At 43.0% G+C, this 16,841-nt stretch overlaps 1 protein-coding gene across 1 annotated transcript in view; it reads right to left on the reverse strand.

Moving 5' to 3' along the window:
- Window positions 1–16,611, reverse strand: part of FGFR2 (fibroblast growth factor receptor 2) — an 82,728-nt gene extending 66,117 nt beyond the window's left edge. Inside the window, 2 exon segments of the mRNA XM_059821494.1 lie at window positions 14,053–14,309; window positions 16,475–16,611. Of these exon segments, the coding sequence (XP_059677477.1) occupies window positions 14,053–14,309; window positions 16,475–16,611 (394 nt within the window).
- Window positions 16,612–16,841: the final 230 nt, after the last annotated feature.

Raw genomic sequence — 16,841 nt, forward strand, 5'->3', positions numbered from 1 at the left:
ATACATAAATAAAACACACACCTCTTCTTGTTTGTCTGAGGGAGTATTAAAATAGGCGACCCCTCTGTGTCCACCCTTGCTTCTAAAAATACGAAAACCCCGAAACCCACGTTTCTCGTCCTTGGGGCACGGCGTTGTCATTTCTTGTGTCACACCTTCAGCAGAGAAGTCTGAAACAAGCGTCACATCTGTGGACAGGAGTTTGGAAGTGCAGAAGCTCTGTCAGTAGTTTAGTTTTAGGTAGTCCTGTGAGGAGCAGGGAGCTGGACACGATGATCCTTATGGGTCCCTTCCAACTCGAGATATTCTATGAGTACCAGAAGTGGCCACCACAGTGGGACACTCATGCATTGAAATATTGGGTTATACCGATGCACTTGAAAATAGCATGCCCAATATCTCCTCCCACTCATCCTGGAATCATGTAATTTCAGGGAGTTCAGTGGGAGTTTGCCCGAAGCAAAGGGAGAGCAGATGCAGGGATGTGCCCTTGCAAAGCTTCTCCTGGCTTTTTCCCTAGGGCAAACACGGTTTTTCAAGCAACGGATTTGACACATGCATCACACCAAGACGGTGGCCAGAAGCACATAAAATCATCTAAACAAGACCAATCATAGAGACCATAAAGATTCTCGGATTCAGATTTTATAACAAGGTCTCTAAACTTTCTAGCGTGCAAAGTTCCATCTCGAAGTCTAGGACAAGCTACAATACAGCTTTATACTCCTTATAAACTAACTCAGTCTTGCTGATACAGTCAAGAATCCACAGATCTGCAATGCAGGTGTTTCACCGAGCACCACACTATGCTGTTAGCAATCTAATTTCCAGAAGGAGCATGGGCTCCTTTCTACATATATTTCATATCAGTAATGAGTATATTTGAGTATGCTTGAGATTTTTTTTTTTAATTCAGATCCCACTGCCAAATTAAAAAAAAAAAAGTAGCTGAATCCAGCTAGCTAATTTACTTTGAAGTTGTTAAGACTTCTTCATAACGCTTTACCTGCAAAGAAAATTTTTTTTACAGAGTTTACACTGTGCCAACAATGTACAGGAGTCTTTAAAAGTGTCTTTGTTTAAACTTTTTTAAAGCCACCCTGGGTGAAGATAACTCAACGCTCCTTTAAGTGCATTAGCGGCTTTCGCTGAAGAGCCCCAGGAAACTTGCAGGACAGTCACACAGGTTGCAGTGTCCTCCTGGGCAGATCGGTTCCTCGCATACAATGACAAGGAAAATAATTTTCTACCTCCTGTCCTTGATTTCATCTCTTTTTCAACTATTATCCCCAAATTTACACCAGGTCTTTCAACACAAATCCAAACTCAAGAACAGTAATTTATTTCAAAATTACAAAAAATCCCTTTCACAAGGAAAATTACTAGTATACCAAAGAAAAACAAGTTTCAAATAGGTATTAGCATTTGGTAAATATTAACCTCCTCCATTTCTTTCTCTCTAGAGTATCGGGGAAGATACAGAACAAAGTGTTGTCATGAAATAATGAAGTCATGTTTGGAAATAGTGAGTTATTTCAGGTAAGCCTTTGTGTTGCCAAACTAGAATGTAGCAGCACTTAAGACTGTCACTTTTTATAATGTTTGCCTATAAACTTTTTCCAGTGTGGGTTTGAAATGGTGCCCAAAAGCAAACAGAGAACAGGTGGGATTCTGAGGCATGAGACCGCCCAACAGCTCCACTGCAAAAATCAACCAGTTTAAACTATTAAAGATTTCCCGGCAGCACATAAACAACCTAGGCTGCAAAGTTAACTCTCTCTCCAGGACACTGCACAAGGATTTTCACACCGCTCTGAAATCGAGGGACAAATTTTGAACTCACGAGCATGCTACACCATCAAATCAATGGTTCCCCTGAGGCTGACATCAGGATTCCTTCCCCGCTTCCACGTCTCTCGAGTGTGCCAGAGAAATAAGGCTGCAAGTTTGATCTGGTATCACATCCGCGCTCCTCCAGCCCTCCCTGAAGCCCTGCCTTAAAACTGTACCCTTCAGCCATCACCGTAAGCCTGTAGATCAGCCCTCGGCTGGGCGAGCTCTGCACGGCCGAGGGACGGCGGCACGGGATGCCTTTCTTGGCGAGTTCTCCTGCAAATCCTGTAATTGCGGCATTAGTTCCTACTGCAAAGGTGCGTTAACTGATGTGAATAACACCTATCACCCCTTAAAAACCCAAACAAGTAACAAAGGCATGTGTAAAATTTCTGGTGGTGTACTTAAACGCCGGGGGACAGGGGAAGGCACGTTGCTTCTGCTATTGTCCGCTCTCGGCTACATCCTTATTTGTAATAGCGGTGGCACACAACGTATTTTAACTTTATAGGTGGAGCTATTGAACAATGCCGCCACGGAAAACCAAGCTGCTGTTAAATAAACAGACGTGAACTTTTTCTTCGCCTGCTCATAGTGTCTCGCAGCATGGTTTATGCCATCCAGCCATCAAATGGAATAAATAATGTTTGTATAAAATCCATGACCACAACAGAGGACTGGGGACATTCTGAATGTGCTATTTCAGATTATTATGAGATACGCAATTATATTCCAAATCATGCTTCTATTCAAGATTCAGTCACTGAAACAAGAGATTTATACTTCCTAGGGTTTTAAATTATTATTATTTGCCTCCATTTATTAAAATGTTAACAAAGAGCTGCTTATCTTAAGGCTCAAGGCATTTAGTTACTTAGTTACAGAGCCACATAATTAAACAATCAGCTAATAGCTAACCCCAGCAAAGATTCTCACACAACTCTCCGTAAGACAAAAGCCTCAGACCCCATCAAGCCACTCTCCCCTCAAAAGGCTTTAGTAAATAACTGAACACTCACCATAGCGTGCCCAGAAGGGTCAACAGACCTGACCTGTCAAGAATCCAAGAGGTTCATTGCAAAATTGAATGTCCCCACAGGGAACACCAGGCTGCCAACCACTACCACTCCTCCTGCTTCTCCTAGCCCTTCTCCCGTTTCTCCTGTCATTGAAGAAGGTCGAGCAAGACCAGGCTGGATGAGCAACGCGGAATGGGGATGTTGAGCTGCGCCTGAAGCAGAATAGCCACGGGCCCCGTGACTTCGTGAGTCAAACCCAAGCCTTTACGGTCCCTCCAGGAGACAGCCTCTGCAGCATCGGGAAGCCCAGGTATCATCAGAAGGTTTGCAACCTTCCCTCCCACCTCCCAGGTACAAGCTGATGGCCTTCTCCCTCAATTTAAGTTGGCAGGCTAATAGTAAGAGTAGCTCCATGTCCTCTTCTGATGATGGATAAGCTCAGCCTACAAGAGAAACAGCCACCGGTTTAAAAATGCAAAGAGTCATTCCTGGCCATGGTGGCTACCTCCCATTAGCTAACAGCAAACCAAAGCCACAAAGGCTAAGCACGTCTCCTTAGACAAAGGGGGACAAAACAGAGTTTGCAATTCATCCATTTGCTTCTCCGAAGTCATTGGATTCCTGCTGTTGTATTTGTACCGCGTTTCCGTCAGCTAGCTGCCAGCTATGCCCAGCTCTGCCTCCGCCAGGCATCATCAGGAAGTCTCTCTGTTCTGATAAAATACTTTCCTTTCCAAGTTACTCAAGTTCCTTCTATAATTTTAAAACACAAAAAAAAAAAAATCTTTTGTGACTGTGAACAATACCCCGAAGAGCAGGAATCATTCCCCCCCGCCCCCCCCCCCCCGTCGTGTATAAAAACATTCATTTTTCAAATCCGACAAAAAATATCTAGGTCTTGTAAAAAACCATCAAACAGCACTAAAGAGCAGGAGATATATGTGATAGTTAGAAACACAAGAAATATGGCAGATTCTAAGTCTTCACCTGTTCCTTTAAAACAAGCTCCCGGGCTGCTCTATTCGAAAGCACAGCGACTTCCACAAAACGTTAAGCACCAGGGTCTCCAAAATAAATTGAGATTTTTTTTTCCTGGCATCTTCTTTAACCCTATTATCTTTTTTCTATTAGGACCTAGTCATCTGATGGGTACAAGAGATGAAACCAGACCAAAAACAAAAAAGTATGTGAGGAACAGGAAGAATCCTTTTGCACTGGAAGCGAACACTTGCAAAATGAAGTAAGCATTGCCACGTAATACATGCCTGGTACTCTAGCAAGTGCAGAGCTTCCAGCCACACTGACCTGCTAGAGCATGGACCTCCAGCATCATGTCAACTCCTATTGAGTGTTACATATCCCAAGGTCATTAAAAAAAGTGAATCTCCTCCAATTGAAATACTTGCCAATGTCATCATGGGTAAGGGAAAATATTACACTGCACTAACTTGTTTTCCTAAGCTTTGAAGACTTAGAAAAATAAATAATTCTGGTGAGCAGTAAAGAGTTTCACCACTTGCAGGACCCCCTGGCCAAGAAAAAAGCTTTCCGTATGTACCTAAAACTCATCCCCACGTGATTACATCCATCTGCCTTGTGTAATGCTCTTTGGCAGATGAGCAGTTTATGGAACTGCAACTCCTTGAGGTAACTACCCCCAAGCAGCGCTTACCCTGGCTACAGACACAAGGGCCACATCACACCCAGCAGAAGAGAGCAGCGGGGGCAACCCTCATGAGGTCCCATGCTATGCTGGTGTGTTGGCTGACATGGGGTGCGATACATGAACTATTTCAGCATGATTTTGACGGCTGCAAAGCAGTTGGGTTGATGTGCCTTACCCCATGGTTAAAAGACGACAACTCCTTCTCAAAAGGAAAAAAAAAAATTGTACTTGTCTAGGCTTCATGAAGAGATTAAAAATTCCTACAACTTGTAGCCTGCTTGCTCCTACCTGTCTTTATAGTTGTGATCATTGAGTTATGGCTGCACAACCATGCAACATGTGTCAAAAATGCCAAGTATCACATGCTCATGGGCTTGGCTGTGTGCTTTATGCTTTCGGAAGCCAAGCCAGGGAAGACTCAGAGCATGCCAAGTTCAAAGTAAACAGCGGAGAGACCAGCGAGGCCACCTCCTGCTGCTGGGAACTGCCCTGACATTTCTTCCTGTTTGTCCCCGTTCTTCACGGTCTGCTCCTTACAGGAGGAAGACCTCTTTATACAACAGTCACCATAGGATTTATCTCCAGATACAGGACAGAGCAAGACATAGCAAAGCATCAGTATGTCTTCTGCACAAAGACTTGGTAACCAGGGAGGGAGAAAACACCCCCACAGCCTTGAGCAGCCACACCAAAACACCTAAAATTATTATGCTGCCTTTTATAATTTCATCAGTATGATGAGAAACTACAGGCCATCTTCAGGATTTGAACCTTTGGTTCCAGGCACCAAATCTTGACCAGTTCTGTTCAAGCCATAAGCTCTATCAGCTGCCTAAAGCAACAGAGTGACAGTCTCTGTGCTAAGTGTACTGGGGAGTACAATATAAACCTAACACACATGTAATGCAATCTCAAAAATAATTAACTACTCTTCAAACTCATTACAGAAGACTTCTCATGTAATCTACTATACAATACAAAGGGGAAATGTATCACCTTTTGCCAGAACCTCAAATGAAAAGCTGAAAAAGAATTACCCTTCTCTCTCTAAAAAGCAGAATCCAGGACTAGGATCATTTTCTCATTGTTTCTACTTTCAGCAACAGCAGAACATCAAATCTTCCTGACTGTATGCTGCACATAACCAAGTGGCAGAGCAATTTAACCAACTCCTGTTTTCCAACTCAGCATTCAAGTCTGCTTGGGAAAGGGTCCACGTGAGATAGACAGCCTTGGGAAAAGGTATGAGCAGGTATATTTAGTGGCAAAGGGTTTTTCTTGCTTTTAGTATTTTCTTTCTATTCCAATCTACAGCTTTTTTCAGGTTCTTTATTTGCCTTTCAAGAACAACATAAAAACATAACAGAACATAGTATAAATCCAAACAAAAACACAACCTTTTTCTTCCAGGTTTGCCGAAGGCCATTCCCAGGACCATTACTACTCAATATGCAAAAGAAATAAATGACAATCGAGAGGTTAAAAATTGCACAATTTCATGTTCAAGTGTTAGCTCTGGATGCAGAGAACACCTATTCAGATTCCCTATAAGCAAGTCAGCAGTTGTTTCTTTTGTACATGGTCCCATTTTTACTTGACTATACAAATCCTCTTAATTTTAGCAGCTCCTCTGGAAGTCTCATCTTCCCTGGTCCCCTGAAATTCATCTTCCCCCACTTCCTAAAGTGAGATTTGAAAAAAGTCACTGGAAACAATATCCCCAAAACATCCCCTCAGCACTTTTGAAAGTCCTATCCACAACACATATAAACCATGGGATATTCTCCAAACACTTCAAAGCTTCAAGGCATACTAGGCTCCCTTTTAACCGAGAGCAACATTTAGTCAAAAGACACCAAAGCTAATTTAATTCCAGCTCCACACAGAGAACAGTCACCAGTGGTACCTGGACACAAGAAGGAGCAGCAGAACAAGCCCCGAAGTTAACAGCTAGGCTGGCTATCCGCACTTTCAGGTGGCCCACAACCATTTCCATGACAAGGGTTATTTTTAATTTGCAGACACCCCCATCACACCTTACCGTAGCAGTGGCTCCTGGGCACTCTGTCATACTCATGGAAGATGGTTCGAATGCTTCTGAATTGTTAGGAGAAGGGCTATCACTGAGTAGTGGTGCACTGCAGATTTATTACAGAGCCTCCATGTTAATCCCGCACATCTGAAATACCTGTGCTACCCTGGTGAGTAAACAGTATCAGATAAATCTGGGTACTTCAACGCTGTAAGAGGTAAACAGGATTATTTTTCATGATTGAACTACGTTCAATAGAACCAAGCTCAAGAACCATTCCAAATTTAAACCTGGGGTTTAAAATGATTTTGAAGAACTGTTGGGTGGCATTCAGAATTACAAGTCATATTACTTTCCTTGAAACAAATTAAACATTGCAACACAGAGACACTGAGCAGGACACTTTACAAACTTGCAAAGCAAGTCTCGCAAACGCAACTCTCCCTCGCTGGCCAGCAGCCGGCCCTGCCAGCCGCTCACCTGCACACCCACACAGGCCAACCTAAAGAAAGAGCGCAACTTTTTCTTACGTTTAAAAACTAAGTTGCGGCATGGTGCTCTGATCAAGTTCCGTTCCATCCAACCCCCATTTAACCTCCTACAGACTCGTCCCGCTCAGCGCAGGCGGCTACGGCGTGCCCAGCCGCAGCACCCACCTCCAAACCCCACTCAGAAACAGCCCCAAGCCCCCAGGAGAAAGCCTGAGGTTGATAAAACCACCATGTCACAAAACTCCTTTCAAAATACAAACTCATGAAAAGCGAGAAGAAATTAAAATACAGCCAAAATGTGATTTTTCTCCTCCCCAACCAGCTTCTCATCCTCCTTCTTCTCCCTCCCCGTCCCCCAGCACATCGCCCTTCCCAGTAAACCCTCGCAAACGCAAGCCGTTTCCTTGGTACAAAGGAATTTTCCCCTCCTCTCAGTTCTTGTGGCTTTGCTACCGTAAGGCGCTTTGCAGAGGCTGCTCGACATCGGTTAATGTCCCAAACTGATGAGCCAGTTCTTTGGCGGGGGAGGAAAAGCAATAATTACACACAACTTGCAACGGCATGCGAGGAGGAGAAGCAAAGTAGGTCAGAACGCAACTCCTCAGCTTCGCTGAGGTTCACCAAATGCTTTCACTCACAGTCATTTTAAAAATATAATTAAAATAATAATAGCTTGGCAAGTGAAGGAAGCGGCACAGTAGATTTCAGCTAGAACTTAGCTTGCCTTTCTGTCCCTCTCTTTGATAGGGATAATGTCATTTGTGTGGTGACAAGCAGCAGAAGCACCTGAACCAGCAGAAAGTGAAGCCCATGAGATACATCTCTTTACCAGGTGCTGACTACTCGGATACTCAGAAGTAGGTCCAGGAAAATCAAACCCCTAAAAAAAGGGGTTCTTTGTCAAAAAAAAAAAAAAACACAGCAGTGATAATTAAGAGATGGGAAAGGATACCCTGGAGATGTACGTAATTGGTAAACAAATCATAAACTGTTTTTAAAAGCTTCAAAAAAAAATCCACATAAATATTTACCCCTCTTACATGGGGGGGGGTAACTCTTACTCAAATGAGTATCTCATTTTGCAACCGTCCTCATCGAGAGGTGCAGTCCCCAAGCAGCAAATGCCGACACAGTTTTGCTGACGCTCTCAACTCCGATCGAAACCCGAAGGGCCAAACTTCCAGAAGAGCTCGGCGGTCCCAGCGCATACTTCGTAATTATAACAGGAGCTGTTGGCTGCTGCACTCTTGCAAATCTGGTCTTTATTTAAGATTTGCCTGTATTCAAAGTTGCTCCAACTTCTCTTTCAATCAGTTTAAAAAGCCAGTTTAGTCCCCGGTACTACAAGATGGGGGTGTCTGATTTTGGGGGCACGCTGTGCCAAATCCCCCCCAAAAAACCCGCTATAGACACACAGCGTGATGTGCTAAAGTCAAAGGTCTGAATTTCAAATCGGTTCTCAAATTGCTGTAAGGATAATTTTACCCTAGCAGGCTCCACGCCAAATCAAGTGCTGTCCGCCTTCCCACAGCCACCACAAACACAAATCGGTGCGTCCTGACCGACTCCGCAGAAGATGCTCCCACCTGATCAGCTGCGACGTGTCCAGCCCGCGACCGGGGGCACAAAACTGGCGCAAAACTCCAGGCTCTTCATCGTTTCATACGTTTTGGGTTCCTGATGTCTTTTCAGCATGAATTTTGCACTTGTTTAACTACACTGAAATAAGTTTTCTCTTCTAGTGAAACCAGGTGCGCTATTACCAACAGACAAGACATAACTTGCCTAAGCGGGTGATGGTTCTTTTAGAAACACAGATTTATATTGCTAAGGAGTGCTGCTACAAAGAAAGTCTCCGCTCTCACTCTGAAGCTTCAACCTTGAGGACTCACAAATGTTTAACACTTAAAAATCTGACCCTTCTAGTAAGGAATTTTCCTCTATTAATGATAGAAAAATGGACAGTTAAGTGTTTTTCTCGCACTCCCATCTGTTCCTAAATTAAGCATTCATTCTACGAAAATACTAGTCTTTGAACGTATTTGTATAAAGGCAAGTGATTTCTACTGAAGCTGGGAAGCCGGATATAGAAATATGCTCATTAAGAGCTATGCTATGGTTATTATTAAAACACCACAATAGTCCATCGCCTTATGCGTACACAACCTTGCAGAACTGGAGTTGTCAGCATTTGCATTGTAAATTCTGCTTGCAAGGGTTTGTAACTTGCCTGTAAAAAAAGTTACTATAGCCTGAAATTTGTTGCAAGTTCTCTGCCAAGGAAGAACTATTTTAAGGTTAGAAAACTATGCACCCATTGGAGTTGGTGGCTGGTTTGGGGTTTTATCTATACAAGTGGTTTTAAAAAAAAATAAAAAAATAAAAAAACCCCACAACTCAGCATCTTTGAAAATCTTCTGGTTCCAACAACAAAAAAAAAAAACACTAAAAGAATCGAATTCCTAAAAGTTAACAACTTTTTTCCTTCTTCAAAAAGCTGCAAGTGTAAAATACAGCAGATAAGCCTGAAATGTTCAATTATTTGTGCTGCTTTGCAAAATAGTTGCCACGCTGACACATTACCAACTCCCAGTCTCTCATCAACACCGACTGGAATTAACAACCCTACCCATGCCCAATTAGTCTGCAGCTCAAGACCATGCCTCTGCTAAAGGACTGTGGATTTTAAATGCAGAATGGACACATGAAGACTGATTTAATCTGGCTGCTTGTACAATTCCCCAGAATCTCAGCTAGCAATTCCTGTACTGGGCCAAATAACTTACTGAACCGGATCTCTGAAAGGGCATCCAGCCCTCACCCGAAGCTGTGGGGATGTCACATTCCTCCATAATGGGCTGTGATAATTGCCCTTCCTTAAAAAAAAAAAACACCCACCCCGTGATTTAACTAATCAGTTGGAATTGTTAATCATAACTTGCAGATATCAAAGCCACTGCTCTTGTAAAAAGAAGGTAACAAGGGAACCCTGGGTGAACTTTTTGCTTTCTTTTTTCCTACCAAATTGGAAGCAGCATCCCGGTGCTTCTCCACCGCCTCCGCCCTGGGAAGACGACCACCTTGGGGGGTCCCACCAGCCCTGCAACCCCGCAGCAGGGTGGCACCAGCACGGAGAGGACCCCTGGGAGCATCCCAGGATGGGGAGCAAGCTGCTCCCGCTGGGACGGGGCACATCCCACCACCGCAGCATCCCTCCTCCGCACGCTGCAGCCCTGCCCACCCCCTGGGAGCCTGAGAAGCACCCCGCAAGACCCCACGTCCCGATCCAGGCAGGCTGCGGTGACTAACTAAGACTCTCCGAGTGGATTGTGCTAACCGCTGTGACCACAGGTGACGTTAACCTTGTGACCACAGGTGACGTTAACCTTTAAGCACTGCCAACACTTTTCCAAAAATGAAGGTATATTGCTCACATTATGCAACTTTTTTACAAAAAGGGAGGCATTGCTCTGGGTACTGCACTGAACGTGTTTATATTTGTATGTTGTTTAGTGACCGAGTTAAAACCCAAATGACAACTTCAGAGCCCACCATAAGCACACACCACCCATGAAAGCAGGTCTCTCTCCTCCACTGCTGCTCCTAGGAACCTCCCAAACACACGTTTAAGGCCATTTGGAACTACTGTGTTTTTCACGGGACACAGAATGAGGCTGTCCCTTGTGGAAAGCTTAAATTAGTCCTTTGAAATTTGACCTAAATTAAAAGAACTGAAAGAGATTGTTGCTGTACCAGGCGAGGGCTCCGAGTGGGTGCTCCAAGGACAGCGTCAAGGCATCGCATTGGGGAAGAGACTAAATTAGCTACCCAGCAGAACGATAACACACAGCTTGGGCAAGGGAAGGTCAAGGGAGAGCTTGCTATTTATCAAATATATGTCTAAACTAATTATTCAGTTCACAAAGTAACCCTTCAACCTATGTGTGCGGTCAGAGCCTTTTTGAAACGTTGGCTATCATCAAAGGCCTTCATAGCCTGGGTACACAGAAAGAGAATGGCTCCTTTGTACACAGCAGGGTAGACTTATTTCTAAATATTTAAAAGCAGAAAGTCTTTATAGTGCCTAGGATAAAAAACATGTATGTAAACACTTGATGCAAGCGACAGTTGACAGTCCCCAAACTAACTCCTGCAGGTCGTTTCTGCTCGCACGGCTGAACAGCCTCAGGTTTTACCATCACTGCTTCAGGAAGAAAGCACCTCAACCACTAACACCCATCCTCCAGGATCCAGCCCTTAGTGAGCACCCATGACATCAATATTGACATTATAATTTATGATGGCTCAAGATACCATCTTCCGTGCAAATACTTTCATACGTACCAGAGTAATATCTTACGGTCACAGATGAGATCCAGAGCTCAACGAGTCCAGCGTTTTATAAAAGCACCCGAGTGAAGCGTGCTACCAAAGAGATCAGATTGACTGCGGATAACCAAAAGTAAAGTACCTTGATGCATGACGACGCCTTGCACGTAATCTGCACATACCCATGCAGTTGATTACCCTATTAGATAAATACTGCTTGTACTAAAGTACATACTTAACCAGACACTCTGAAGAAAACAGTTGCAAATGTCCCTAAAGTTATGTTTAGCTAAGAGACGAGTATAATCTCTATTACAATCAAAGGAACCAAAAGCCACAATCTCAATTCCTGTTAACATTGCATACAGCTTTTTGAATATTCTGAGTCACTAAGACAATAAATAGTAACAGCAAAAGCACCCAACATCAAAAAAAAGACAAAATTTAGGGCACGTCCATGAAGGAAGACTAAGGAACAGATCAACACGTGTCACCAAGGGTCACGGCCCTGTCGACCTTCTCAGCTGGTATGAAATGTCATAGCTCTAATGACTGCACAGTCAGCAGCCCTGCGAAAATTTACATTATTACAGCACCTGACCCCCCAAATTAGCTGTGGCCAAAATGTTTGGCATTTACTAAATTAAAAAATAAGTCTGCTTTGTCTTCGAAGAGATTTTTCGAAGGGTTTTTTGTTTTGTTTTCAGCTTGGAGAGCTTGTGGGTGGCAGTGATGAAACCCAGAGAAGGTGACTGTGTAAAAACTTGGTATTTTTTTTTAAAGGGGTTTAACGAAGTACATAAAGGAGTTTTTATTTCCCAAATCTCAGATATAAATCCCACACAATTCCCTGTATTCCTCAGCATAAAAGATCTTATTATACCATTAACTTAGAAGCGGGTTGTTTTTTTGTTTTTTTTCCTTCTCATTTCTGTTAATGATTCGGGTTCTCACGTCTAAAATTGTTTCATGTCAGTAACATTCCTGCCCAGGGAAGAAGTTTTAAATCCTTTTTAACAATTTACTCTTTGATAAAACCCAGATTCCACCCCCTGGATATTCAGTGTGGAAGAAACCTATTTTTAAAGTGTACTTTTTAGAATAAAAGTTATTCTTTCCCTGAAAAGCTGAAAAATTATCAGGCATAATTCAAAAAATATTACTCTTCTCCCTGTAAAATACTCCACCAATCATGCAATCACGTTCTTTCTGATTTAACCCTAAAACTAGGGGACCTCACTACAAACAGCTGATCTGAACCCAGAATTATTCATGATTTTGTCATTGTCTGAAAAGCCAAAAAGGCACCAGATGTGCAATCAACAAATCATACAGTAAGTGGTGATGAGAGTCGGGCTTTTTTTTAATTCTGGAGTTACCTTCAAAAGAAAAACAAACAAAAATCTTTGCTATCAACAATCTCTATGGCTGACAGATGACAATATTGCTATACTTTGTTAATTTTTTTTCAGGAATGCCTGCCAGGGAGGAGGGCTCATCGTCTCTAAATAGTTCATCCCCTGCCATCAATAAAAATGTACTTGGAACGGATTCTAAAAATGTGTTAGCTGGTGACGTCTATTTTTAGAGGCAGTGGATAGAAACAAATAAGTTTTGCACGAAAATGTATTAAACGAAAACAAAGCTGTATCCGTGGACATGAGTAGTAGAACGTGTAAAGGGCCAATTCTCTCCAGCAAGCTTGCTGGATCAGAAATGCTCTATGGACTGTGATATTGGTTTGACAGTTGAGTTATTAGAAATGTAATCGCTCCTCCAAAGGACAGATAAAACCTTATGAAGAAAGCCCCGCTTTCCCCCTAAGGTGCTCAGAGAGCAGGGAAGATCCTACACAATACAGTAAACTCATTCTTAAATACAATCAGCTCACGCCAATAAAAAAGCAGCCCCTCCTTAGCTCTTTAGAGAAGAAAACCACTGTGCAAAGCTTGAGGAACGGATATACCTACAAGAACATACCAACAGGTGCAGACTCAAAATAGGAGATTTTAATCAAAACACCTCTTCCAAGGTAAAGGTCTCAGTCAGCCTTTGCTTTCACAGTAATAAACTGCCGTCCTTGCTATTCAGATCACAACACTTAGACTGCCAGAACTTGCAATCCAGACCCTGTGCTGATACCTTCTTGGATATTAACAGCAATAGGGAAACTTATTCTAAGTACGAACACCAACAAAGCTGCGACACCACTTCTGCAGGGTGCCTGGCAAAATTAAAGGTTCAGGCCACATGATTGAACACTATTGGGATTTAGTTTTCGCTGACCATCTCAGGCTAAGACAATCACAAAGACATGCAGCTATACAGCCATTTCGCTCCTTGAGATAGCAACATCTAACACGTTTGTAAGTGCAACGGACTGGTTTCCTTAAAGACACGTTCCTGAAAACTTTCAGGCGTACGCTTTGATTATACAACGTGATGACAGTCCCAAGTGAAATCGCTGACACCACTTGCTTGCATAAGATTAAATAAACGCATGCTTGCGTGAACACAGCCCACGTGTGAGCAGGAAAAGTCAAAAAACATAACTCTTGAGGGCTAATCTGTTACTTGCCTTAGCTTTACCAGAAGTCAACATCTTTATGTGCTTTATTTCAGACGTTCAGGCATTTAAAATTAACTTTTCTCTGCAGAATTAAGGATTCTAGAGTGATTTACCTTCAGGTTCCAGCGTGGTGTCTTCAACAACTAAATTAAACGAAGGTCGAGCCAGGGAAAGTCCAGCCATGGTGACCACCACCAGGCAGATAAGGCAACTCGAATCCCAGCTGACCATCTTTTTAGAGTAAATTCCTGGTCCATTTCCGTATCTCCATGTGGACTTTAATCCCATCTGAACACCTCTAGAGAAGCATGGAGAGAAAGCAGTGCCTTCGGCCAGGGTAATACCTCTTCCCTTGGAACGACGGCTGCTGCTGTGGGGAGGAGAGAGATTTAACACCGTCAGCGAGAACATCTTAAAACACGAACCAAAAAAACTTCAGAAAGCCCCGAACAGAGCCGAGGTGAGAGGGAGGGGAGGAGGAGGATGGGAAAAATAGTTTTCCAGCTTCGAGAATATGTGAAAAGTGAGTGACTTTTCATTTTCTGTTAGCAGCTTCCATCATCACCTGAGGCGTAACCAAGTCCTCCTTGTTTTCACAAAATCACTTCTCAGCACATATTTAGAGAGCTATTTTACTGACAGAAAAATACACAGTTTTTAAAAAACGAGAGGCACACACATGTGCAGGCACATAACCTGTAATGCTACAAAATTACCACAATTATACAAATTATATTCTTGTTATTGTTTGAAAGTTTATGTAAGTTTGTCTTGTTTTTCATTCCTTCACCTAGGCAGTTCTGCAGCCAGCTGTATTTGCAAGAGTTCAGTATTTTTCCACAAGAAAAACAGTTGAAAAATACTCTTTAGGCTTGGATAATCTGTAAAACTTTATTTCACCTCAGGACTTCCAGCTCCCCTATGGATGTACCTTCTTCTGACTCAGTTCAGTGTCCTTCCAAAGCCTGAGGGTCCTGTACAGGTGAAAGGCTCCAGTCTTTGCAGGGATACCGGTTAGCTACACTGCATTACAGACAATTAAAATCTGTATAAAGTGTGGCACAGACTGCAGCTTCACAGGAGACCGCCCCAGCATCATTCTCCATTCATACATGCTAAACGGCGTGCACACGCGTTTCTCTTCTCTCTCTCTCAATGATGCTTAATGATAGATATTTTTCAGATGGGGAAAAAAAAGTCTATTTTATTCACAGTAAAACTAATTTAAATGGATGGAGTTAACTGGTAATCCAGGCACGGGCTGATGGAAGAGAAAAGAGAAGCAGTACCAAAGTAACTGGCACTCCCTTCAGGGGACCCTGTTGCCACCACACTAAGATGCCAGGTGAGGGTCAGGAGAGCATCCACACAGGGTGATTTAACAGCTCAACCAGAAAATTAGAAAATTTTCCGCTTCAAAAATAAAAGATGGTAAACCTCAGTAAATGGATAAAACAAGTAACTGCAGCAATTGTTCTAACCTGGCCAATGATTCATCTTAGATGTGATGAAACCCAACTGAAGCTTAGAGAGCACTCAAAGGGAAAAATAAAGTAAGAAACTCTTTTTCCCTCCTGCCTTCACCTTTTAAAAAGAACAAACAAACAATAACAAAAGGGGAAAGTGGAGCCATAAAGGAAAACTTCTCAAAACTCCCTGTCATTTGGATGTGGTACCTCGGCATACAGTACACAGAAACATGGACAAATATTCTCCCTTTATAAAGCCAACCATTAAAAAGCTTACTGAGATTTTATTCGCCTTTTGCTACCTGCACGTACAAACCAAGTTGACAGTGCTAAGGACAGAAATGCTGTTGAGGCATCTTTTATCTTGGGTACTATATACAATAACTTCTGGAGTCAGTGGAAACAGATCTTAGATGACACAAAGAAGGCACTTGGGGAAAATAATTAACACACGGTATTTCAGGTGAATCCCTGATACTTCAGGGCAAGCTTTTTTCACCTCAGCTGATATCAGCTCAAAGCTCTGTCCCTCCTTTAGAGCTTCAAGCGTAGCGTGAGCATCCCAGACCACAAGCTAGCAACCACTATTAAATCTCCAGCGAAAACACCACCAGACCACTGCAAAAACATATGCAAAGGGCTTGCTGAGCACTTCTCTAAATAAGCGCAGAGCAGGTGTGGAACTGAAGAGAGCTCTGTCTCCGGGACCGGTTTGCATTTGGTGAAGGGACAGCCACAGCTCTGTAGCTCAGTTTATCCAGCTGTAAAGCGGGTAGAAACACTCATTAACCGACTGGATGTAATGCTAATTTAATTGCCATAAATCATCCTGTAAAGCCCGATTAAAGGCTATGTATATAAATGCACAATTTAATCATGATTTTGCAAAAAGAAAACATGCCAGAATGCTAGCCTATATTCCAGACTCTTTTTTAACAGCATTAATTCCACTTACATTTCACCTGTTTCAGATCTTTAGGCTACACTAAAAGCGCGTTTGTGGTTCCTACCCTCATCCCAAGCCCTGAAGTGCAGCACAAGGCCACTTGACCACCCATCTTCTCACCTGAAGCCTTTTGCCAGCTTCTGCACCTGAACATCTGCCAGCAGAAAGAAGGGACTCTTCATCCACAGGGCAGCAGAAAATTCAAAATCGTGGCTTGCAAAGGTGCAGCAAAGCAAAAATCAGAGCTCTGGACCCATCATCCATGGAGCCAAACCACTTTTCACCGCCACGACGGCGACCAGGGTCCAAGGATTGCCCTTTCCCAAAAGAAGCGGAGTCCAACGAAGATGAAACGAAACCAAATTCTTTTCATAGTTTAGTCGCCACAGTTGCTGGGGGACGAGTCTCTGGAAAGACCTCCTGCGCTGGATAATTATGTACCTCTATCTCAATGTTTGGAACACAGCCCCAGCATGCTTTTTGGCCT

Source organism: Gavia stellata, chromosome 9 (genome assembly GCF_030936135.1).
Source record: "Gavia stellata isolate bGavSte3 chromosome 9, bGavSte3.hap2, whole genome shotgun sequence".
Taxonomy (NCBI): domain Eukaryota; kingdom Metazoa; phylum Chordata; class Aves; order Gaviiformes; family Gaviidae; genus Gavia; species Gavia stellata.